Source organism: Adiantum capillus-veneris, chromosome 13, assembly GCF_014529385.1.
Source record: "Adiantum capillus-veneris isolate H3 chromosome 13, ASM1452938v2, whole genome shotgun sequence".
NCBI lineage: Eukaryota > Viridiplantae > Streptophyta > Polypodiopsida > Polypodiales > Pteridaceae > Adiantum > Adiantum capillus-veneris.
The window spans coordinates 108,324,378-108,350,133 of NC_140943.1; the positions used below are offsets into that span (position 1 = coordinate 108,324,378).

Here is a 25,756-nt window from a genome sequence, read left to right on the forward strand (position 1 = left end):
AAGATTTTCCAAGTTTTTTCCCCCAAATCCAAAAGTGACATAATTCTTTGTTCTCATAGAACCACCTCGGCAATAAAAAAAAAGGTGAAAGCATCAATAGAAATAAAACTCTTTTCCTTAATAAAACAATGCACTTTGTTCTTTCTACAAAAACAATCTTGACCAAACAAAAAAGTAAAAGGATCAAAATGGCCTCTATGGAAACTTGACTTTAATAATTCACACTCGTCCTATGGCATCCTTGTAACCCTATTCCACTGAAAGGATCAACAGATTATGGAAAAATGACTCCAATAAATCACACTCATCCTATAGCATCCTTGTAACCCTATTCCACCATGAAGCACTTCCACCAAGGGAGAATCATTAAAATTTTGGGTCCGTGCATCGTAAAATAATTCAATAAATCACTTTGCTCATTAGCCAGGATATAAGGCCCTCCAACCCCATCAAAAGAATCGTTTGTGAATTGATATTGCCCCCACAAATTTTCATGCTTTGATGACTCCACCACATAGTTTAACGTGTCATGTACATAACCTCTTGCGTGCAGCTTCAAGCGGGGCAACGTAAGGATAGCTTAGCTAATGTAAATATTGGTATGTATTAACCTGGTAACCACCTCCTAGTAGGTCTCCACAATTTTGGAAATCTGAACATACTTTCAAAACATCTCAAATGGATAAGTAAAGGGTGAGTCTTGAGACATGAAAAGCCTCTTGAAAGTGGAAACTCAAAAGAATCTACATGTCTATATAAAGAGGTGAATGCACTGTGTGTAATTTTACATCTATATTCTTCTTTTTCTTTACCTTCCCTTCAGCGTTTTCTTCTCTTTAGAGCTTCCTTGCACTATTTATGTACTGAATTTATCTTTTTGAAGCCATTAGGACGGGTTCTCTTGGACGACAACACACAAGCACATGCCACTTTCTTTGTAAGAATCGATTCGACCACCCAAAATAATGACCAAACAAAGAATTAAATAGCATAATCTTGTCTGAGAAGTTAGCATCCTAATATAACTTACTATTAGCAAGCACATTATACACATGAGAGAAGCTAAGAGCAATCGCTAACACATCACTTGCAATGATGAATCCTTATGAAAATCCACTCTATAGCAAGGATCAACTGTTAAAACTTCTGAAGGGACATACTTTTTACCCTTGGGGAGTATGATAGATCCTCAACAAGGACAGCTCTGGACCTAAACTCTATGTGGACTAGAATCCTTGGCATTGAACAGCCTTCTTAGTAGACAACATTCACCAACTCTTCTCAGAACAGTAGAAACAAATATAAAATGATTTGAGTGCTTCAAACTATATACATATGTTGCGCATACCACTTACAATCAAACATGTTCAGACACTCACCAATCATTCAGCTTCACACGGATATGTCCTTACCAGATTGGATTAGGGGGACAATGCCTCTACATCATTACCACCTGTCCTTACGGGCACGAACCGCAGCGAGTGCTTGCACCTCATCTGCTTCCCGAGAAATGCCTACTGATGCTCTCACTTCAGCACTTGACACCCGAAGGAAAGGGTTGCATGCTTTCTCTCGCCCCAAACTAGTTGGAATCTAGTAGAGCATTCATAAAAATTACTTTTGATATCTACAGCACAAAAAAATGTTCTGCTGCTGCCTCTTGCAAGAAAGTAATAGAGTACGCAATCCTCACCGTGGGACGATTGGCTTGTCGAAGTTCCTTCACCTCACTATAGTATTTCTTGAGGGCTTCATTGTTGGGCTCTAAAGTGAGTGAAAACTCTGCATTGGACTAAACACAAAGAAGTCCTCTTAGAAGAGCACAAATGAGATCATGACTGCAGATAGTTACCTTTATGATTAATGTTCTTAGTCACCTACTAACCCAAAACCTCAAAAAAAATCTTTGAAGAGTCTAGTCTCTTCCTAATCTCACGTTGGCGCAAACTTCTGAATGGCTAAACATACACAGGTTGACATTAGAATTTCCCTTTTCATGGGTGTGTGGGTGTGTGTGAATAAGAAGAGGAAACAGGAATAATCTTTCTATCACCCAATTGTTGAGGATTGGTTATGCCAGTTCCTTCTGGAGCATCAGGTCTTGGGTTCAAGACTCGTCGGATAGATCTTTGAGGTCTCTTGGGATTCTTCCTATGACGTTAAAATTTATCTTCTCTTTTCATCTTCAAACACAGTAAAGGATGATGTATCCAACACATAGGAATCATGGTTGTGAACTTGTTTCATGAACAAGCTGAATAGTTCACATCAAGCTCGACCCATCCGGCACCATTCAATGCTGAAATGCCTCAGCTATACAATCTTATCTTCCTTCAAGCCTCCTGTCTGTTTCCTTTTCAGGGCACAACTAGGTAAAGCAAGCAAAAAATGAAGAGGAACTTACAAGCGTATACTCATGTCCGCAATATACTAATGTATCATCTGGAAACGCCATTATTTTCGAAAGCGATGTCCACATCTGTTAAATGAAACTGCCAGATTGATTAGTGAGAAAATATTGCTCTGCAAATCAAAATTGATAAGTTGTATCTACAATAGGTGCACTATTTCCATCCACAACTCAAATTGTGAGGACCAGGATTAGCCCAAGACAGTTTCGTGTCTATGGGAAGAGTTCAATTGATTTGATTCAGCACCACTTTCAAACACCCCTTGATAGTAGATACACAAGTGAAGTGCAGATAGAAAATAGAGAAAAGAAGTGGACAACTCAAAAGACCCATTTTCAAATAGCTGCATTCCAATGTAGTGCAACGCGCACTGACTTTCTGTTACTATAATAGAAAAAGCTCAAAATACTCTGCCAACAAGGTAAATAAATAGATCTGGACTCTGCAATAAAAGGCCCAGCCCCCAACTATAAATGGGTCCACGTTTTTTATGAATAGACTATATTACGCACAGTACATTTCAAAATGCCGAGTACTGTACTTAAAATAAAATACGCATACTTTAGCTGCTATGGTTCAAGGGGGTACGCAAATTTTTTCCCAACATATTATAGTGCTCTAATATGTTTTGTCATAGAATTAAAAAATCTATTGAGTTAGATTTAGGGTTGCAAAAATGCACACAAAGCTTGGAGAAGGAGACCACATAACACTTAAGTTTAATGTTACTATCCCAAAGAACAAAGCTAAAAAAAACCCTAGGGTCATGGGTATGTATAGGCATAAATACAATCCGGGGGAAAAACCTTCTACTGAAGTGCTCCCATAGTCAAGTGTGTATTGCACTTACCACTACTATAATGTGGTAGCAAATTCCCTCCTGCATGAAGCAGTGAACAAAAGCTAGCTACTCACGCATAGGAAAGTACCACACCCTATATGTTGTGATCAATTAACAAACGGGAAAAGCCCAGAGCTTTTAAGAAGGCTCCTTTTTAAACTTACTCAATAGGAAGATTGGTTCAGTGGGAAACTGCCTGTCACCAGAATAATCCTTCAGTCTTCTGAGAGGCAGCTTGTATGGAAGAGAATCAAAAGAATATTTTTTACACGTTTCAATTGACTCAAGTCTACTCTCATCTATAAAAAGTGGGCTTTCATATCAAATACATCAGTCACTCTTGCAAAGGCTAAGCAAAAACAATGCTTCTTAATGTATTTCTCTAAAAAGATGTGACTTACAATAGGCACTTGCAAAACGGGCATCTGCACATGTCACATAATGCTTGCCATCAAACTTAATAAGGAACTGGAAGAGTGCTGAAGTGCTGAGGCAGATCCAAAATGACCTCCCATCCTTTTATAAGAGCAACGGAAATGATACATTGCCTTAGTGATTTAAAAGCAGAGATTGAGTAGCTCTCAGATTGGAGAGGAGTTTGTAGCGAGAGGGGTGGTTTCACGATATGCGAAGCTAATCTGAGCCATGTCAAGAAAGATAAAATTATACAAGAAGAGGACCTATTGATTATTCATGCTTTTCCAACCTTTTTGCAGCCGTCTCTTTCCTTTTTCTGAAACTCTATCCCCTTGCACCTCTAAGATCAGTGATGAAGCAGATTCCGTCTCAAGTTAGAGACTTTTCTATGACCTTTTTCCCCACATAGGAAGCAACTTCCTTCTTCTATACATCTTTAGTTGAAAGGGGCAGAGATACTGTCCTCTTATTGCCGCCCTCTAGCTTCTTAGACTGAGACTCATTCTGGAAAGAGGGCTTCTTTCTGTTCGCTCTAGTCTATCCATAGACTGCTTTTTGTTCAGTACGATAGACACCATATTTCTATATTCAAGGAGTTCTGTGGAGTGAAAATATTTAAACAATAATGGAAAACTCCATCATTCTTTGTAGTGTATCATTAAGATACACCTTCATGCGCTCGCAGAGTGGAAAGTCCAGCTTGGAGCTTCTGCAACTTTTTTTCGCCAAAGATCTTCAAGAAAGGAGTCACCTTAAGCAGGATAGACCGAAATTTTAGCCACATATGGTGCTGAAGGAATGAGGAGAGGAGGAGGAGGAGAGAGAGAGAGAGAGAGAGAGAGAGAGAGAGAGAGAGAGAGAGAGAGAGAAATGAAATGAAATGAAATGTTATATTAACGTCTTCAAAAGGACAAAATGACCTATGAGACCAGAGTGTTACAATGTGGTGGATCTGATACAAAGTCTTAGTAACCAAATGAAATGAAATGACAAAATGATGGAATATAAATACGGTGAAATCCTAAGCCGGTAGGTGTGAATAAAGCAGCTAGTCGGGATAACTAAACCACAGATCACAAGAGATCCAGCATTGTCCGCTGGCGGATCTCATCAATCTACCCCATGGTCAGCAGTCTGACTGGGCGTCGTGCATCTCGGGCCAAAGTGATCCGGATCCTCCTGATGTAGCCTCCGTCGATGCTGTGTAGTCCTCCGCAGTCGTGGGCGTCTGAATCTCCCCAATTCAGTCGCTCGGTCGATCAGTGTGCCTTTGGTGTGAGGCGACAAGATCTGCTGTGGTAGTAACTCCTCCGGGTGTCCAGTGTCTGCTCTAAAGAAGTCTGTGATGTGTCTCTGAGATTGGCTGGCCTCTCCTCTCAGCAGGCTCTCTTTGTGTCTGCGCAGCTCGAGCAGAAACAAACCTAGGCATCTCTGATCCTCGTACCCCATGACTTTGGAGAGCGGTCCAAAGCCCTCTCTGAACAAGCAGTGGAAGCGGCCTTGTATCTCGTAGTCGACGGGGCAGTGGCATGTGTAGTGTAACTCTGTCTCAGGCTCCATGTTACACGGGGGGCATGTCCTGGCCTCTGCTGGTACTTCGTTGTATCTCCGAGTCTCGATCCGCAGTTGATGTGAAGATGTGCGTATCTGGCCAATAGCACACCATATCCCATGGGACAAGTGGGTGTCCATGTATTTGGGCCTCGTCACGAAACCGTCCGTCGTAAGCTGGAGAAGATGTTCTCTGTAGAAAGCCATCTTCGTGCCCAGCTCCTGTGCTGGCTGTATCCATGTCCTTCTGGTGTCTAGCTAAGTCAGGTCCTGGCAGATGAGCCTGGTGATCTCGGACTTAGTAAGAGTTATGGAGGGTGCATCCAGTGAGTACTGGAAGGGGGGCAATCTGTCTATACTGAACCCATGCGCCTGGAACCATGATGTCATCTCCCCATACCAACATGTTGTATCTCCCTGCATGGCTAAGTGTCAAGAGGACTCAAGTGCAACGCGGGCGTATCTGTCTCTGGGAAGTTCCCACACGTGATGCATGAAGGAGATAGATCTGGTGAGCGCCTCAACCACTAGTGGGGGGCAGCTAGCTTTGCTCGGATAATGGCACATGGTACTGAAGCCTTGGCTCTAATGAGCCGCGAAATCATAGAGACCAGGGGCTTCTCCATGGTCCCCACCCATCAGTGCGACCTGTTCTCCCGTGATGGTCCAATGAAGGCCCCCAAATCTCAGCTCCATAGAGCAATGCAGAAGCCACTAATGTGTCAAAGAGCCAGAGCTTCGTCCGAGGCTCCTAAAACTGAACCCATGAACACATCCTCTCCAATCTACCCAATGCCGAATGGGCTCTGGTCAATCTAGTCTCAGCCGCTCTCCTTAATGAGAATGCTGGTCCACTAAAAACCACTCCAAAGTAAATGTAAGCATCTGTATACTCCACCGTCTCCTGGCCATATGCGAATGCGGGCGTTGACCTCCTGATCCACTGTGGGGTGGTATTAAATACCGTGACCTTGGTTTTACCAAGGTTAACGGACAAACCACTGTCATGGGCAAACCTATGCAAAGCATCCAGGTGACATTGCATCCCCACCGGGGAGTCGGAGATCGACACGATATCATCAGCGTATAACAATAGCGAGATCCATGTCCCCGCCAGCAGTGCACCTCTATCCCCATCTCTCACAATGTAGTCAGAAACCTCATCCACATACATACCAAATAGAGTAGGAGAGAGCGGGCAGCCCTTCTTCACCCCAATAGTGGAGAGAACCGGTGTAGATAGACCCTCTCGGTGCGTACGTGCCCTATTACTGATCTGTACAATGCCATGATCCCCCAACTGAGTTCTGTGGGTACTCCCATCTCCTGTAATTTGCGCATCACTCTAGCTTTGGGTATTGTGTCAAATGCTTTGCGGAAGTCCACAAAGCTACAATAGATCCGTTTCCCACGGGATCTGCCCTCCTCCATGATGACCCTGAGTGTCAAGATATGGTCAAGAGTAGAAAAACCTCTCTTGAACCCTGCCTGCCCGGCTGCACGCATTCCCTCCCTCTCTACCCATCTACTCAGCTGCTGCTCAAGAATGGCCAGTGTGTGTCCAATCATGATAGTGCAATAATTCCGAGGCTCCATAGGGTCTCCAAATTTGAAAATAGGTACAATCGTAGATAGGCTCCAAGTACCAAGCAAGCCCTCGCACATGGCACGGTTAAACATGACTGCTAGAAGCTCTGCTAGTAGATCTCTAGCATGCATGAAATGCTCAGCTACCAAGCCATCATGATCATATGCTCTCCCAGTCTTCATCCTATCAATAGCCTTCTTCACCATCTCAGCGGTGAAAAAGCACATGTGTGTGGGCATGGGTCGGGAGGGGGCGGTTGTCCAGAGACTGTGCACAGAGATGATGCGTATTGACCCCAAGTCTTTGTAGAGGTAATGGCTTGGGGGGGGGGGGGGGGGGGGGGGGGGGGACAGCTCATGAAAGAGCCGCCATGCCTGACACAAGTCCTAACTCAAGAATAGCTGATAGAGATCCTACTCTAGTTGAGCCAAAAATGCCCTCTTTTTCCGCCGCACTAGGCGTCGGAAGTCAATTTGTGACTGTCTGTGAGTGATGTCTCCCAAAAGCACCTCCCTCTGAAGTCTAGCTCTAGTTTGGCGGCATTCCTCATCATACCAACTGTTCTGAGCATTGTTCGGGAAAAATGTGTCTCAGCTTACTATCGTGCCGTTTCCAATTTAAAAAATGCCGGTTGAGGACAAGGGTAAAAGGAGAAATTCTGCCCCAAAATAGAGAAAAATAGTGTTAAAAACCCAAAAAATACCCCTAATTTTCTAAAATTTCCTCTTGGCATGACTCAAGCAAAGGAATTTTGTATGTTTCGAAAAATGATTTTTCCCGAACACTGGTTCTGAGGCATGCTCCCAGAACGGCATCTATGCTCGGGCTGGGTGTGTGGGTATGCCTCTGTTGCTGCATCATGTAATGTTTGTGTCAGTATAGTAGTAGGTCTCCAGAGGTCGCCTTGGGTCCTCATAGGCGTTTGTAGATCTCGTCTATGTATACAGAATCCGTCCCCCATGTGAAGGTATAGCGAGTCGTGGACTGTGTGCTACACTGAACTAGAAAGAGATGGTCAGCGACACAATAGCATGATCCACGGCCACCCCAACAGGTTTGGGCCCAATTATGAGATCCTGATACTAGGGATGAGGCTTGGTTGTGCCATGACATAATCCACTGTGCTGGCTCCGTGTCTGTGTGGAAAGCATGTGAAGCCTCCCTCAGCGGGAAATCTCTGTAGGCCATTCAAGATGGCCAATCCATGTGCGGTCCCCATGTCTATCAAGTGCCGTCCATACTCAGTCTGTTCCCCATCCCGTGATAGTCTGGTTAGGCCTGTCTCTGTCACATCCAGCTCTCTCAGCATCTATCATAAAATACTATCTGATGATGGGCAGTCCTAGCATTGACGTCCCCTAGAATGATAATGTCACCATCTCTAGAGAATTCCCATATGTCATCATCCAAAATAGAGAAGGGGGACTGTCCTCTAGGTGGTGCATATACTGACGTACTCAAGGGAAAGTAGCAAATAGCAATGTAGAGATATCTGCTCTCAGTCTCATCCACATGTACCTTGATTGCTCGTCCCTGCGAGCTATATGTATCAATGGCTATAGACCCTCCCCGAATAACACTGCCACTCCTAAGCCCCGCCCTCTGTGGTCTGATCGTGTCTCCTGTCTACAAGCTGTCTCCCATCTGTATCCACTAATGTGGGGCATAGACTGCCCAAGGGCCTGATGCGTCTCAGAGTAGAAGATGATGTCTCTCCCGTTAAAACTATCTTCAAAGGCACCCACATCAAGGCGCATAGATCCATTACAATTCCACGCGGCAACTTTTAGTGTGGTCCCATAGGTCTTGCACCATCAAGTGCACGTGGCTCCAGTATTACCACTCTTCCATCTCGATAGAAGGCAATCTTGCCTTTTTCCCTTGCCGCCGGCATTACCTCTTGCATATGAGCAATCTGCGAGAGGGTAAGATCATCCCCGAGAAAGATGTCCGTCTTCTTAAGAGTTTGCCTTTTCTTCAAAAAGTCCTTCGCTTCCATGGAGGGAAAACGAAGAATGAGTGCCCTTTCCTTCGAGGTTTCCCCATTGCTTCCATTTTTCTTGTTGCCTACTCTCCAAGCTCCTGTGTGCATTGGTTCATGAACCCCCATCAGGGCCATGAGTTCTTTTACTTCTTCGTCCACATTATCTTTGTCTTTAAGGCCGCAAATTCTCACAGGTAAAGCGCGCACCCGTCTTCTTTGCTCCTCTTCTAGTGTGGGCGTGGACGTGATTTCTTTGCCTTTCCCTTTCTTGGCAACCTCGATCCATTTTTCGGCTTCATCTACCTTCTGTTGAGTCTTTGTGATAACATCCACCCACGAAGTCGTCATTTCTTTGTCCTGTTCTTCTCCCTCTTTGATGGCCCGTACTTGCTCTTTGATCGTGTTAGTTCTTCTATTACTGAGGGTTGCAATTCTCCTTCTTCAAGTGTGTTTCCTTATCGTGTGTCAGCAAGATCCTTCTTGAGTGACATAATTTCTTCATCTTGAGCCATCACACGGTCTTCCAATGCATTTATTTTACTTTCTTGGATCAACACGCGTCCTTCAAGCATTTTTATCGTGCCCAACAGGTTGCGTTTCATCTTGGTAATGGTTTCTGTCATCTCTTCTTTGCACTTTTGAATGGCATCCTCTAAGGAGTCGGCTTTGTCATCTGCTTCCTCATGCTTACTTGTCGCCGACGGGACCCACACTATTGCACACCTCTTTTTTTCCGCTCTTTTCTCTCTTTCTCTCTCTACACAGGCAAAAACTCTCTCTACGTTATTCCTTTGTCTCTCTCTACAGGTTTTTTTTTCCCCTCTTTCTCTCTCTACGCAATTTTTTCCCCCTCTTTCTCTCTCTACGCCACTTTTGAGAGAGAGAGAGAAATGAAATGTTATATTAACGTCTTGAAAAGGCCAAAGTGACCTATGAGACCAGACAGTTACAATGCGGTGTATCTGATACAAAGTCAGATTAACAAAATAAATTAAACTAGGATAACAAAATATAAATACTGCGGGATCCTAAACTAAGCAGTACAATGTGAAGACAATATGGAAGGGGAGTAGAGATCCATCTTCATAGAGATCCATCTTCATCTGTACTCTGGACGACGAAAGAGTATGGCTCCAATCCTTTGCTGTAGCCTCCTTCGAAACTGTGTAGCTCCTCTTCTCCATTGGGGTCGTCTAGATCTCCCTAGCTCCAATACTCGGTCTATGAGAATGCCAGTAGTGCGGGTAGACCTCTCCACAGTTGGTTCCTCCTCTGTCTGTTCTTCTGGGTGTACAATATCTAGTGTAAAGAAATCTGTGATCTGTCTCTAGGGTTGTCTCTCTTCAGCTCTCCTCATTAAAGTTTCTCTATGCATGTGTAACTCAAGTAGATATAGCCCAAGACATCTTTGATCCTCATAACTCATGACCCTAGATAGAGGCCCAAAACCTTCTCTGATATGAAAACGGCCTCGTATCTCATAGTACACAGTGCAATGACATATGTAATGTACTTCTGTCTCTGGCTCTAGATGGCATAAGCGGCATATCCAGCTATCTGTTGGCGTCCCTCTGAATCTGCCAGTCTCAATCTCGAGCTGATGTGAGGACGTGCGTATCTGGCCGATGGCACAACGCAAACCATGAGAAAGATGCGTGTCCATATAGCTAGGTCGAATCACAAACCCATCCCCCGTGAGGTGGAGAAGATGCTCTCTATAGAAAGCCATCTTTGTGCCGAACTCCTGTAACGGCTCTATCCATGTCCTCCCCGTGTCCAGCTGGATCAGATCCTGACAAATAAGTCTATTAATCTCTACCCGTGTCAGAGACCTCAGGGGTGCCTGTAGAGAGTATTGAAAAGGAGGCAACCTGTCCATGGTGAAACCATGTGTCTGAAACCATGATGCCATCTGTGCATACCAGCATGATGTATCCCCATTAAGAGCTAATTGTCTGGAGGACTCTAGAGCCACCCTAGCATATCTGTCTCTGGTAGTATCCCACAGACTGTGTACAAAGGAGACTGATTTGGTAAGCCCCTCAATCTCCATAGGGGGGGCAGCTAATGAGAGAGAGAGAGAGAGAGAGAGAGAGAGAGAGAGAGAGAGAGAGAGACCCAAGAGCATTAGCTCAAAAACTCAAGAGTGCTCATACAACAAGATAATGAGAATGAAAGGGCAAGGTACTCTTTTTATATTGGTAAAAGTGACCTAGAGGTGTGCAAAATGTGGGCCACCCTAAATTGGGACCATATCTGGGGCTAGAGAGGGCACCCAAATAATAAATACACATGGCCATTGTGGCCATACAATCATGATATGCAACTACAATGCCACCATTTCGTAATGACATATCTCCAGCACCTGCTCTTCAGCGCCATATTCGTGGCCGAACTCCACTTTGCTGAAGAAGATAATTCAGTCTAGGTCCAGATAGAGGCTTTATGAGAAGATCTACAAGATTATCAATAGTGGGGTAATATCCCGAGCTAATACAACCATCCTCCATGTGATCCCGAACAAAGTAATAATAAACATCAATATGCTTAGTCCGCCCACGAACGTCTCTAAAAAGAAAATTTCTGTACACTGACACCAGAGGCAGATCCATCTATTCCACCCACCCATACTCTCTCTCCCCATGTCAGATGCGCTCATAAACTCACATCTAGCGTGAGGTGTGCTCTCTAGTCATTTTTCATTGAACAGATTTGAATCGGGAAAACACTCTTGCGTGCGAGAAGTCATATGTCGCTGGCGAGATATCTCTCAGCCCATAGACATCATTGACAGGCAAGAGGTGGAAGCACGACTCGAGAGCAATGCATTCGCGGCAAATTTTAGTAAAAAATCAGAAAAAAGAAACAGCTTGCTGTTTTTGCTGCTGGAAATGAAGAACGAGTCTCTCCAATGACACTCCCACACATGCAACATCGAGGACACTTTCGAAAAGCACACTATGCAATGTCCAACGAGGAGCAAGTTACCAGCTATTCTCTTTCCAGTACATGCAAAATTGGATTGCGGATAGATATATCTTCATAAAACGTCAGAAAAAATGGAACTTATGTATTATTGAGGGGCTAAAGCACTCACAAAAACACAAAAGCAAGGCACACAAGAAAACAGATAAAGAAGTCAAACTAAAGCACCGTCTAAAAGAAAAATCGATAAAGACAAAAAGAAAAATTCTGAAATCTTTAAGTGAGCTAAAGCCTACAATGAGGAACTATCACCTGACCTAGAACAAGTAACAACCAATTTGGATTGTGTGCAGTCTACCTCTGAGAAATAGAGCAAGTAGAAGTCTCGCATGTGCAATCCTCTACTCAATAGCTCTCACATGAGAGTCAGAATTGGAACAAATATAATTGAGTTTATTACCTCATTAATAAGTTACATTTTAAGAAATCGTGGATTTTTTTTGGCATTGTGTCACCAGGAGGTGTATTTTTCTTGTTGCCTTCTTTAAATATGTACCCTTGAAAAGGTGCAAGTGGACATTGCATGGCCAGTGTGAAACGGCTACAGCCAAACCGGTTTCTCACATCGGGAATCTAGGTTGGTCAATCAGGGACTGGTCGAGCTAGTTAGCATTGAGTTCTGATGAATGTGAAAGCTTTTGTGCGCCTAAATGGAATTTGAGCCACTCGGTAAGACACTGACAACTTTATAAGTTGGGAAAAGTTAGTAGCCACTCGTCAAGACACTGACTTCTAACTTGTCAAGACACTAACAACTTTATAAGTTGGGAGGAGTTGGACACATTATTGAAGGCGAGCCACCTGCTCGACAACTCGTCTCTCCAGAAGCATATGCCCAGCTTACGGACGTCCAAAAGAGAGTGAGGGCTGTTTTTACTCATTTGTGAGTGGATTTTCACGTTCTACGGCTTTAATGGAAAGTTTGCCTTCTCCCTTGTCTCATGTAGCACGATGATTTCGTTCTCGAGCATCTCTCTCCCCCTTACACATATGGTAATGCCCCACCAGTTGGGCTTCTCGGATGACTATGTATAGGCTTGTGAGTTTTATGCGCGTTTGCCAAGGCAAGAGCCTTCTAAGTAGGGACCGGATAGCTAATTGCTAATCCCCCACACGTACACACCAGTGTGACATAAAAACGCGTTTCATGCAGATGAAACCCCGAAACCTATGAAACGTTTTGCCGAAACGCATGAAACGGACAGGCATTTTTTATGAAACGTTTAAAATTGGGGTTTTTTTTTCCAAAAACTTTGTTCAATAGAAGTACTTTGCTAAATGAATCAATGATGCATCAGTTATGATTCATGAAACTAGTGGCTATGTTTTAACTTTCATCAATACTGAACATCTCTTTGATCGTGCTCGCTTGAAGTCGCTTCTAAGCAGTGAGCACGTCTCTCTCTCTCTCTCTCTCTCTCTCTCTCTCTCTCTCTCTCTCTCTCTCTCTCTCTCTCTCTCTCTCTCTCTCGTGGACATTAAAGTCTAGAATCATGTGTGCTACATTGTATACATATTTATCATATTTTATTAATATATAATTTAATTTCGTTTATGAAACTTGTTTCATGTTTTTGACGCTATGAAACGAAACGTTTCAAAACCCCGAAACGACCGAAACCACAAAACGTTTCATGTCACACTGGTACACACAGTTCCATTGCGAAAAATTTTCTCGCATGAAAACTCGTCCAAATTAGAGGGGAAGTATCCCATTGCATGCACGAGCCCCTCAGACACACATAGACGTGTTTGCTCTACTCAAAACGATCCTAAACAGAGAATTACAGCTTGTTGCACCTAAACTGCAAGATAACACCAAGGAAGCCTTGGTTATACAGGAGTTTGGACACCTGTCAATGACCAAAACAGAAAATTACAACAGGCTGAAGTCTACTTACAGCTCACCGAAAAGCTTCTAAAATGCAAGGGAATGCATCCTACGCTTGTACTTTTGCCCACAGAGAATTTGGCATCGTCTTGCTGACGAAATGGGATCGAAAACCTGCAATTTCTGCCCTTGACAGGTTTGGACAGCTTGATGAGTTTGGTCTAGGTGTTCAGGTTGTTTGCGTCTACACCGTAATCATCCTGTATGAAGAAGGGAAGCCAGACTGAACAATTTGCACTGTGAATAATCTCTGAGAAGAGGAAAGGCCAGACCAATCTGTTTGTGCCGTCTTGCCTGTATCTCCTGCCTCCAATCCTCCGATGTCAACCAAAACAAAATCCGTGCCAACAACGCCACCAAACCGCATCTCGGTGTGGCTCTCAATATGAATGAGCTGGGAGTCGCCTACTGCCTAGGTCGGGGGATAAGACTGTTGTAGGTTACAGAGGGTGAGTGTAAGCAACTCTGAAGGTAGCAATCCAAATGATCAGGAGTGTAGAAGAGCAATTGCACTACCATCCAAGCCAAGCTCCGGGTGACTCTGAATGTAGTCGCAGGATGCCTGATCTCCCGCTTGTTGGGTCCAAGCCCTTTTTGGTCAGCCGTGGGAAAAGCCTCTTATAGGCATGCAGTAGAAAGATCAGTTAAAGTCAAGTTTTGCATGGTTTTTGTGGCTTTATATACATTGTAAGCTCTCTCAATCATAGAATATAGCGTATTATTTTTATTCATACTGTGTCGACTCTTGCTCTCTCTCTCTCTCTCTCTCTCTCTCTCTCTCTCTCTCTCTCTCTCTCTCTCTCTCTCTCTCTCTCTCTCTCTCTCTCTCTCTCTCTCTCTCTCTCTCTCTCTCTCTCTCTCTCTCTCTCTCTCTCTCTCGTTCTCTGCAAGCCGAGCTCTTCTGCAGACCTCCTCTTGCCATGGCACCCCAAAGGCGGCATCCCCCGTAGCTGCAACACCAACAACTGGTATCAGAGCGTTGCCGATCCCCAACCGGCTTTTTGTTCCCCAGGTCCTCCAAATCGAAACTTGGCTTCTCTGCAGCGAAATCGAGAAAGCATGGGTGCTCAACTCTGCAAAATTGAATCGAGCAGGGGAGAATTGGGCAAGTGTAGAGGCAATCTGCAAGTGGCATATTGAAAACACCATCTATGTGACAAGCATCGCTTCAGACACAAGGTCGACTCTGGTGGTCATACTACCAAGCAGTGTCGGAGGGCGTTATTAAACGCTACTAATTAAAGAGCTTCAAGTCGACATGGTTGCACAGCAGCAGTTGCAATCAAATTCCCTCTTTTGTTGGCATATCAGTACGTCGCAAAAATAAGTTGAAGCCTAGGCGTTGCAGTCCGCAATTACAGCAGACCCAGGCCGGCATACTGTTGACTGTGTAAAGCATGCGAAAGCAAAGCGAGCCATCAACGTTGTCGTCTTCCCTGTCTGCAGTACTTCTAGTCGACCCTGGTTTTTTGAAATGTCAGGCAATATTGAATTTGATTAAAAGCTTTTGAGTCTTGGCCAACCAAGAGGTCATTCATACGAGCCTCACAAAACGCCGCGAGTTGCAAGTGCTACGAGCGAAGCGACTATAAAAGTTCTCTTTTCTCTTCTTCTAAGCGGAGTCATGGATGATATTGTTGCCTCAACCTTTGCTGGTCATCATGAGGAGGTTCAAGATAGGGATTGCAATCAAGAAGCCTATGAAGGTGTGAACTGCGGCCATGGAGGACATTTTGGTGCAGTGGTGATCTCGAAGGATGAGATTGTTGTTAGCCGTTACAACATAGTCCTTAAATACATGGATCCAACAACTCATGCAAAGGTCACAGCCATTCAAGAGGCAAGTAAAAAGCTCCGGCGCATCGAGTTGTCAAACTACGAGATGTATGCTTTGTGTCAGCCTTACTCGATGTATTTTGGTGCTATACATCTTTCTCGAATCAAGCCACTGATCTATGGAGCTCAAGCTGAAGCAACCATTGCAGTTGGCTTTGATGAATTTATTGCAGAAAAGGTGTTTAAAGATACTCAAACCAATCGTGCTCGACAGTATTCTTCATCTTCAAGCTCTTTTGCAAATTCACATATGACATCAAAGATCAACAACTTCTCCAAAACCTGCTCAAGCAACAAAATGCCAAGTTCCAAATTAGTTTTACCTATTCAGTATCATAGGTCTGCCATGATTTTGTTTATCATCATCTATATTTTGTCAAAGCTTTGTTTTATTTTTTCAATTGTCATCATGTTGAAATTTGTACGGGTTATAGACACTGCCACAAATATAAGTGGTAAGACCTCCCAAAACATATGTTCTCAAGTCCTGTTTTGTTACCACTTCTCATGAGGTTACTGGGTACACCTTAAACCCAAGGTTTGGCAGTGAACCAAAAATTCCATTTTTGGTAGCTAACTTTTTCGACCTACACCCTATCTGTTCAAGGGGGGGTACTGATCTAGCACCAGGTTATGCATACACCAGAAATCCTTGGTTGTGAGAGAACCTAAAACTCACGGTTGCCGATTATACCAAAAACTCGAGGTATCATGAGAGGGTCTACCCAGTTCGGGCTTGAGGGGGGGATTGTTGGGTCCAAGCCCTTTTTGGTCAGCCGTGGGAAAAGCCTCTTATAGGCATGCAGTAGAAAGATCAGTTAAAGTCAAGTTTTGCATGGTTTTTGTGGCTTTATATACATTGTAAGCTCTCTCAATCATAGAATATAGCGTATTATTTTTATTCATACTGTGTCGACTCCTGCTCTCTCTCTCTCTCTCTCTCTCTCTCTCTCTCTCTCTCTCTCTCTCTCTCTCTCTCTCTCTCGTTTCGTTCTCGTTCTCGTTCTCGTTCTCTGCAAGCCGAGCTCTTCTGCAGACCTCCTCTTGCCATGGCACCCCAAAGGCGGCATCCCCCGTAGCTGCAACACCAACACCGCTCTCCCGGGTACCCTCTCCAAGAGAGTCCAAAGCACTGAAGTCCTACTCCAGTATGTAGCAATGAACCTGTCCAAGAAGAGATTCAAGATCATCTCCCTAAGTCCATGTAGATGCCCCTATGTAAGCAAGTGATCTGACGTGTCGAGGTCAAGTGGTAAGTGTCTATCCACCCAAGATGGTGGTGTCTTCTCTGGGAATGTCGGAATCCCATATGCCATGAGCATCGCCATATCTCGTGTGAACTCCTCTGATGAGTGCATAGGTGTGTCCATAGCAAACCACAAGTAACCACCCCCTCTGGAGTGCGCAACCGCCGAATGATGGCTGGAATGAATGGATTTCCCAAGGGTCGTACGCCCGTAATGATCAAGCCAATGTTGAAGATATCGTATACTGCAACAATCATTGAGAGAGTGCATGGACCACCATCGGATGCTGTCCTGACAGGAGGTAGCAACGTCCTCTCCATCAAACGCGAACCAAGTGTCTGCTGTCCACCCATAAACACCACTGCGAGGTGATGAAAACGCTGCTGTCCAGAGAATTTCAGCGTGCTCGTACGCTTCCGCAGGGTCCGGAGCGGTGCAGAGGGTGTGGGGATGGTGGTGAATCAATGTAGCAACCTCGGGTGGGCTGGAAACAGAGAAAACAGCAGCGAATGCTGGCGGAAAATGAAGAGGATCAGGCCCGACAAGGCACCGGATGCCAAGCCGGTTTGGTGGTTGCAAGACCAAGTGGGTGGGAAGCCCAGCGTTCCCCCCATCTGCAGGTAGATCAGCCCCGAAAACGCAGGAAGAGGGGGTGATCAGCCCCACTGACTACCACGGCATAAGACCTGTACAATGTAATGTCTGTTGCTAATTGGACTATTTTCTTATTTTGAATGATTAATTTCTTTTTTAGGATATTTTATTATGTGCACTAAGAATTGTTAAAAGACTGTAGCTACAGGAACTGCCATTAGGAACGGACAACTCTGATGTGTCATTTGATGGGTGACGGTAAACATCGCGAAGGAGTTTTCGTAAGTTCGGTGGAAAGGGCCGGGTTACGAGTGCCCCTGATGCGTCACATGATGGGTGACGGGTGCATCAGTAAGGGGGCATCCCGTAGGCTAAGGAGGAAATCCGAACTGAGTAAGACAATACGCGTAAGAACGCAAGCACAAGAATAAAGATGGGTTCAATGAAGCTTTTTACGAAAAGCAGAAACAATCGCGGGAAGGCAGACGCTTTCCCGCGAGGAATCTATGTTTGCATTGCATTCGTGCATGTGGTTGCATCCAGGGACGCCTGGGAAGTGTTGTTAAATGCATTGGTTTTAACTTATAAGGTTTTATTGAGTTTTTGGGCAGCTTCATACCAATTTTAAAATAAGCCCGCCGCCCACTTAATAAGTGGGCAGCCACTTAGAAGATAAAGCACCAAAACCAGCCAGCGAATTCTCTCTCCCTATTTCGGGTAGAACAGCGCCAAAAAAAAAAAAAAACTATAAAAAAAAACAAAAAAAACGGCCGCGATCTCTACGCGAGCAATTATTCGTGCCGTGGCCAGGGAGCTATAAAAGCACCACATGCCCTCACTCACGGGAGGTACCAACATCAGCAAGAGAAGACTCTGCCGCAAGAGATCGCGAGACTACGAAGCACGGAAGTCGCTTTTCCCGCGCAAGAGCGACAGGTATCTATTGTGGATTCGCCATACGAATTGTTGTCGCGTGTTTGTGTGGTTTGTTTTGCAGGAATCTCCCGTCTTACGAGAAGGCCCTTCACGGGAAGTACGGCTTCACGCCTAAGTCCCTTACGGGAAAGTACGACTTCGCGCCTAAGTCCCTTACGGGAAGGAACGGCCTTGTGCCCAAGCCCTTTACGGGAAAGCACGACCTTCGGGTCTAAGATTACAGAACGGAGGGGTTTCCTCGGGTTCTCGTGCTTGTATAAGAATTCCCCCTGAATAAAAGAATACTCTTAACGGGGGGGGGGGGACCAGCCCATCTTCTGGTCCCCAATACTGTGTCGATCTTCTCCCTTCTCTCATGTTTTCAAAGAATTATAATTTTCAGATTTTCTAAGTGCTCGTGTACGCTCCCCTTTTTGTGACAGTGGTATCAGAGCTCGGACTCCTCTCTTTCTCTGCAAAGAAGGACGATTCCGGGAAGAACGGGAAGAACCATGTCGAGCCAAGGGAGAAGCATTGAAGAGGAGCTTCAACAAGTGCAAGCTCAGCTTGCGGAGTTGCAACAAATTTTACTGTTGCCAGACGTCCAAAAGCTTTTGGGCGGAATGAAAAAAACGAATGGAACTGATGCAGCCAAGCATCCAGATAACATTGTTAGCGTGAGACCACAGGAGGCAAGAGAAGAAGAACGTGCCGAGGTGCACAAAGGATCTACGGATCGGAATGAACGGCCTAATTCAAGGAAAGGCCAAGAAAAAGCGCTCTCTTTGCTAGACGAGAGCAAGGACATCTCTATCTCATCTCCATCTTACTCTCCTGATTATACTTCCACTTCTCGATCATCTCGTCAGAAGAAGGAAGCCGCTACTAATGCCACTACCCTACATCAACCTAAAGATAAACCTCGATTCAAGAAGCATGGTCGCAAGTCTCAACATCGCATGAGAGTCTTCAAATCGGGCGACAAGGACATCAAGTTCGAAACCTACAACCGACGGAGAGACATCTCCAAGCACTGTCCTTCATCAGACAGTTTGAAGTCGCCTTTACCAATGGGCACTTCACAGAAAAATCCAAATTACGCCATGTGGGGATGCACCTCAAGGAAACGGCAAGTAATTGGTGGTTAGCCAAGATTCTGGAAGGTTCTCAGGCCAGAACTTGGGAGAGCTTCAAATCTGAATTTTATGAACAATTTCTTCCGCCTGACTTCGAGCAGGACATACGGAAGGAATGGGACTGGCTTGCCCAGAAGGAACATGAAAGAGTAACGACCTATGTGGACAAGTATTGGTCGGTTCTTCTGAAGGTCACTCCCTTCATGAAGATTGCCAACGAGGAAAAGAAACGAAAGTTCGAAGCGGGTCTCCAACCGCAGCTTCGAAAGAGTATGAAGGTGTATCCGCATGATACTCTTCAGAGGATGATGGAGTCAGCAATCATTGCTAAGGATTTGCACTCAACTGGGACGCCTAGAAAGATGGAGCATAGCACTTACCGTGCCAGACAAAGAGGGGTCTACGATGACCAAGGGGGCCGAGGAAGAAAACGTCCTCCATCTAGAGACGATGATCATTCTAAGAAGCCAGAGGGCACTGGCAAGCGAACTAAGTATCTTTCTCCTACTCAACTTCAAACTTTCAGAGAGGAAGGAAGATGCTTCTACTGTGGCGAGAAAGGACATATGAAACCGGATTGCCCGCTAAAGCAGCAACGGCAAGAACAAGCCTCTACAAGGCAAGAGAAAGCAAAGAAGGAACCCGCACCGCCAAGCAGGGACTCTCTCTCTAGTCTGGAAATTAAGCGTTTTCAATTTATTGAAAAGTACAAGGATTGTTTCACGGAAACACTTCCTGATGAACTCCCTCCGGTACGCCCAGAAGATCACCGCATAGATCTCATACCGGGTAGCTCGCCTCCCAATCAACCCCCTTATCGGGTAAGTCTTGTTCAGCAAGAGGAAACTTTGAAGCAAGTCAACGAGCTTCTAGAGAAAGGGTTAGTACGGCCCAGTGCTTCACCCTACTGCTCTCCAGTTCTACTGGTGCAGAAGAAAGATGGCACGTTTCGAATGTGCATAGACTATCGGTCTTTAAACAAGATCACAATCAAGAATCGCTTTCCGATCCCTCGGATTGATGATATACTTGATAAGTTGCAGGGTGCAAGTGTCTTTAGTCGCATAGACTTAAAGAGTGGGTATCATCAGATACGGATCGCCCCTGAGGATGTCCATAAGACTGCTTTCCGCACAACCTTTGGACTATATGAATTCTTGGTAATGCCTTTCGGCTTGACCAATGCTCCTGCGACGTTCAATCGCATGATGGACCGCATTTTCAGCCCGTATCGAGCTTTTACGGGAGTATTCTTTGATGACAAGAACAAGCAGCAACGGCAAGAACAAGCCTCTACAAGGCAAGAGAAAGCAAGGAAGGAACCCGCACCGCCAAGCAGGGACTCTCTCTCTAGTCTGGAAATTAAGCGTTTTCAATTTATTGAAAAGTACAAGGATTGTTTCACGGAAACACTTCCTGATGAACTCCCTCCGGTACGCCCAGAAGATCACCGCATAGATCTCATACCGGGTAGCTCGCCTCCCAATCAACCCCCTTATCGGGTAAGTCTTGTTCAGCAAGAGGAAACTTTGAAGCAAGTCAACGAGCTTCTAGAGAAAGGGTTAGTACGGCCCAGTGCTTCACCCTACTGCTCTCCAGTTCTACTGGTGCAGAAGAAAGATGGCACGTTTCGAATGTGCATAGACTATCGGTCTTTAAACAAGATCACAATCAAGAATCGCTTTCCGATCCCTCGGATTGATGATATACTTGATAAGTTGCAGGGTGCAAGTGTCTTTAGTCGCATAGACTTAAAGAGTGGGTATCATCAGATACGGATCGCCCCTGAGGATGTCCATAAGACTGCTTTCCGCACAACCTTTGGACTATATGAATTCTTGGTAATGCCTTTCGGCTTGACCAATGCTCCTGCGACGTTCAATCGCATGATGGACCGCATTTTCAGCCCGTATCGAGCTTTTACGGGAGTATTCTTTGATGACATACTCATCTTCTCTAAATCAGAAGAGGAACATCGGAAGGACTTGGACTTGGTGTTTCAAGAATTGCGAAAGCATGAGTTGCATGTGAATGCAAAGAAGAGCGAGTTCTTTCTCTCAGAGATACACTATCTCGGCCATATAGCCTCTCACAATCAAGTGAGTATGGATCCTGCCAAGATCCGAGTGGTAGAAGATTGGCCTATTCCCACTACGGTACATGATGTACGTAGTTTCTTGGGATTATGTTCGTATTATCGAAGGTTTGTCCGAGGATTTGCCCATGTGGCAGGACCACTTCATGATTTGACAAAGAAAAACATTCCTTTCAGATGGGGATCGAGACAACAAGGAGCTTTTGATCGGCTCAAGTACTTGCTAAGCCATGGACCTATTTTGATAGTGCCTGACTTAAGGAAACCATTTGAGGTTCACTGCGATGCTTTAGGCGATTGCATCGGAGCAGTGTTAAACCAAGAAGGCCATGCAGTGGCTTATGAAAGCAGACAGCTTAAGGATGCAGAGTTGCATGCATCAATCTACGAAAAGGAACTCTCGGCTGAGATTCACGCCTTATCCAACTGGAAGCACTATCTCCTAGGAGCGGATTTTGTGATCAAGACTGATCACCAGAGTTTGCGGTATTTTCTTACGCAACAGAAACTATCTGAGAAGCAAATGAGATGGGCAAACTTTTTGTCTATGTTTCACTTCCAGATCCTTCACACGGCTGGGAGTAAGAATGTGGTCGCAGACGCATTGTCTAGGCGGCCAAGGGTGAACGCTATCACTTCGGTGTATCACCAAGAATTAGAAGCACTACCGGATTTGTATCCAAATGATCCAGACTTCTCCACCATTTGGGAAAAGCTACATCGTGGAGAGAATGAGTTTCCCTATTCCATTCAGGACGGTTATCTCTACCACCATCAGGCCATATGTGTAGCGGAACCATTAAGAAAGAAGATCATGGATGAAGCACACGCTTCGCCTTATGCGGGTCATCGGGGTATTCTCCCTACGACCTTAGCAATGGAAAGATATTTCTTTTGGCCTACCCTTAAAGCAGACATTGATAAGTATGTCAGGGAATGCTTGGTTTGCCAAAAAGTGAAGTATGATCGGCATAAGACGCCTGGGTTGCTACAACCATTGCCTGTGCCTAATGAACCTTGGGAAAGTATTGCCATGGACTTCATCATGGACCTCCCTAGCACTCAGACTGGAAATGATGCGATCTGGACCATTGTGGACCGATTTAGCAAGCAAGCACACTTTATACCAGTCAAGAAAACGATCAAAGCAGATCATATGGCTAGGGTCTTTCTAGCACAGATCTTTAAGCATCATGGAATGCCTAAGTCTATTGTGAGTGATCGAGATCCTCGCATAACAGGAAATTTTTGGCGTGCCATGATGGATAATCTTGGTACAAAGCTGAATTTTTCATCTGCCTACCATCCTCAAATGGACGAGCAAAGTGAGATAGCCAATTCCACAGTATTGGACATGTTAAAAGCTTATGTGTCAGACCGGCAATCTGACTGGGAGAAATATTTGCCTCTTGTTGAGTATGCGTATAACAATACCATACACTCATCGACGGGGAAAGCACCTTTTGAGATTCTCTATGGTAAGCCTTTGCTTCCACCCATCCTTTTAACTAAGGATAAGATCTTTGCAGCAGATGAGTTTGTCCGGGATTTGGACACCGCCTAAGGGCAAGTTAGGAGAGCTATTCTACGCTCTCAGGAAAAGCATAAGAAAGCTGCAGACAAGCAAAGAAGGAATCTAGACTTAACAGTCGTACAGTTAGTCTTACTCAAGTTTGAGAAGGCAAGACTTAAGAAACAAGCGTCTCATAAGGGGAAAGTGGTAAAACTTTCTACCCGTTATTATGGGCCGTTTAAGATCACTGAGCGAGTGAATGATGTCACTTTCCGATTAGAGCTACCATCTAATTGGAAGATCCATAATGCTTTCCATGTCAGTTTACTCCGGCCGCATGTGGGACCGCCTCCGAGCCAGCCTAGCGCTGAGGAACCTCCTGAGGTTGAGGAAACAGAAGAAATACTCCAACCGAAGCAGATAGTAAGTCATCAGGAGCGGTCTCTCAAATCCGGAAAGATAACACGAAAGTATTTGGTTAAGTTTAAGAACTACTCGAATCTAGATGCTCAGTGGATGACGCAGGAGGAATTAGCAGCTTATCCCGAGATACTGGGGGTATATGTCTAAGCACTACAGTTGAGGTCAACTGTTTAGAAGCCAGAGGGATGTTGCTAATTGGACTATTTTCTTATTTTTAATGATTAATTTCTTTTTTAGGATATTTTTTTATGTGCACTAAGAACTGTTAAAAGATTGTAGCTACAGGAACTGCCATCAGGAACGGACAACTCTGATGTGTCATTTGATGGGTGACGGTAAACATCGCGAAGGAGTTTCCGTAAGTTCAGTGGAAAGGGCCGGGTTACGAGTGCCCCTGATGCGTCACATGATGGGTGACGGGTGCATCAGTAAGGGGGCATCCCGTAGGCTAAGGAGGAAATCCGAACTGAGTAAGAAAATACGCGTAAGAACGCAAGCACAAAAATAAAGATGGGTTCAATGAAGCTTTTTACGAAAAGCAGAAACAATCGCGGGAAGGCACACGCTTTCCCGCGAGGAATCTATGTTTGCATTGCATTCGTGCATGTGGTTGCATCCAGGGACGCCTGGGAAGTGTTGTTAAATGCATTGGTTTTAACTTATAAGGTTTTATTGAGTTTTTGGGCAGCTTCATACCAATTTTAAAATAAGCCGGCCGCCCACTTAATAAGTGGGCAGCCACTTAGAAGATAAAGCAACAAAACCAGCCAGCGAATTCTCTCTCCCTATTTCGGGTAGAACAACGCAAAAAAAAAAAACAAAAAAACTATCAAAAAAAACAAAAAAAACGGCCGCGATCTCTACGCGAGCAATTATTCGTGCAGTGGCCAGGGAGCTATAAAAGCACCACATGCCCTCACTCACGGGAGGTACCAACATCAGCAAGAGAAGACTCTGCCGCAAGAGATCGCGAGACTACGAAGCACGGAAGTCGCTTTTCTCGCGCAAGAGCGACAGGTATCTATTGTGGATTCGCCATACGAATTGTTGTCGCGTGTTTGTGTGGTTTGTTTTGCAGGAATCTCCCGTCTTACAGGAAGGCCCTTCACGGGAAGTACGGCTTCACGCCTAAGTCCCTTACGGGAAAGTACGACTTCGCGCCTAAGTCCCTTACGGGAAGGAACGGCCTTGTGCCCAAGCCCTTTACGGGAAAGCACGACCTTCGGGTCTAAGATTACAGAACGGAGGGGTTTCCTCGGGTTCTCGTGCTTGTATAAGAATTCCCCCTGAATAAAAGAATACTCTTAACGAGGGGGGGACCAGCCCATCTTCTGGTCCCCAATACTGTGTCGATCTTCTCCCTTCTCTCATGTTTTCAAAGAATTATAATTTTCAGATTTTCTAAGTGCTCGTGTACGCTCCCGTTTTGCGACAATGTCAGCCTATCTCAAGTGGGTACCCCCCCCCCCGCCCCATATATATGAGTGCCCAAAGGGGGTTGGGCAGTCCAGATAATGCCCTACGACCCAGCATGTGAATGAGTGGGTGCCCATACAAGGTGGGCGGCCGGACAAAGGTGCAGCCTATACATGGGTGGCCAACCCGGAGACATACAAGCCGTACAAGTATGCCGTAGACCTATGTGAAGCAGTAGAGTGATGTAAATCTAACAACTACGTCCGCTCGGACACTGGACGCCCATCCCGACAGTGTCTCAGACTAGATCCCCTCTCTTGTAAGTGGGACATAACATACTTCCCAGCAAACCTTTCAGACTCGCCCTTCCATTTAATTAAGTACTCATCATAAGCTTTTCGGCACGCATGATGGGTACGATGATCTAGAACAGCCTCTGGTTCTCGAGGAATAAACTCAATTTGCATATCTTGCCATACATTTTCCTCGATAGGCACAACAATGTCAGCATCACCTAATTTCCTTCAAAGCGCCTGACATGAAACACTGGATGTACACTAATATCCGAACGAAGAGCCACTTAATAGGCAACTAGGCCAATTTTCTTTGTGATCAAGAATGGACCACAAAACTAGCTAAAAGCTTATAATGTTTTCCTATTCGCATAGTCTTGGAATCCTTGGGTATCTTCAGATAGACCCATTGTCCCACATTTAAAGTCCTTGGAGATCTCTTTTGATTAGCATAAGTGGTAACTCAATCACGAGCTATCCTTATGCTTTCCTTGGCCAATTGGAGCATTTCTTGCAAATCATACAAGAAATCACAAACTTGGCAATCTTTCAGTTTCTCTAAGCCAATAGCAACAGGGGATTTAGGCTCAAAGCCATACATCAGCATGAATGGGCTAAAT

At 44.9% G+C, this 25,756-nt stretch overlaps 1 protein-coding gene and 1 pseudogene across 3 annotated transcripts in view; one reads left to right on the forward strand and one right to left on the reverse strand.

Moving 5' to 3' along the window:
• Positions 1–1,100: 1,100 nt before the first annotated feature.
• The window catches only part of LOC147444614 (hydroxyacylglutathione hydrolase 2, mitochondrial-like), a 37,564-nt gene continuing 12,908 nt past the window's right edge, over positions 1,101–25,756 (reverse strand). For all 3 annotated transcript variants that reach the window (XM_086527164.1, XM_086527165.1, XM_086527166.1), the window contains 3 exons: positions 2,405–2,479; positions 1,694–1,792; positions 1,101–1,593 (listed from right to left, as the gene is read on the reverse strand). In XM_086527164.1, coding sequence (XP_086383290.1) covers positions 1,447–1,593; positions 1,694–1,792; positions 2,405–2,479 — 321 coding nt within the window. In that variant the 3' untranslated portion in view covers positions 1,101–1,446. The remainder of the gene's footprint in view (positions 1,594–1,693; positions 1,793–2,404; positions 2,480–25,756) is intronic.
• Positions 15,278–17,375, forward strand: LOC147444615 (guanosine deaminase pseudogene; annotated as a pseudogene).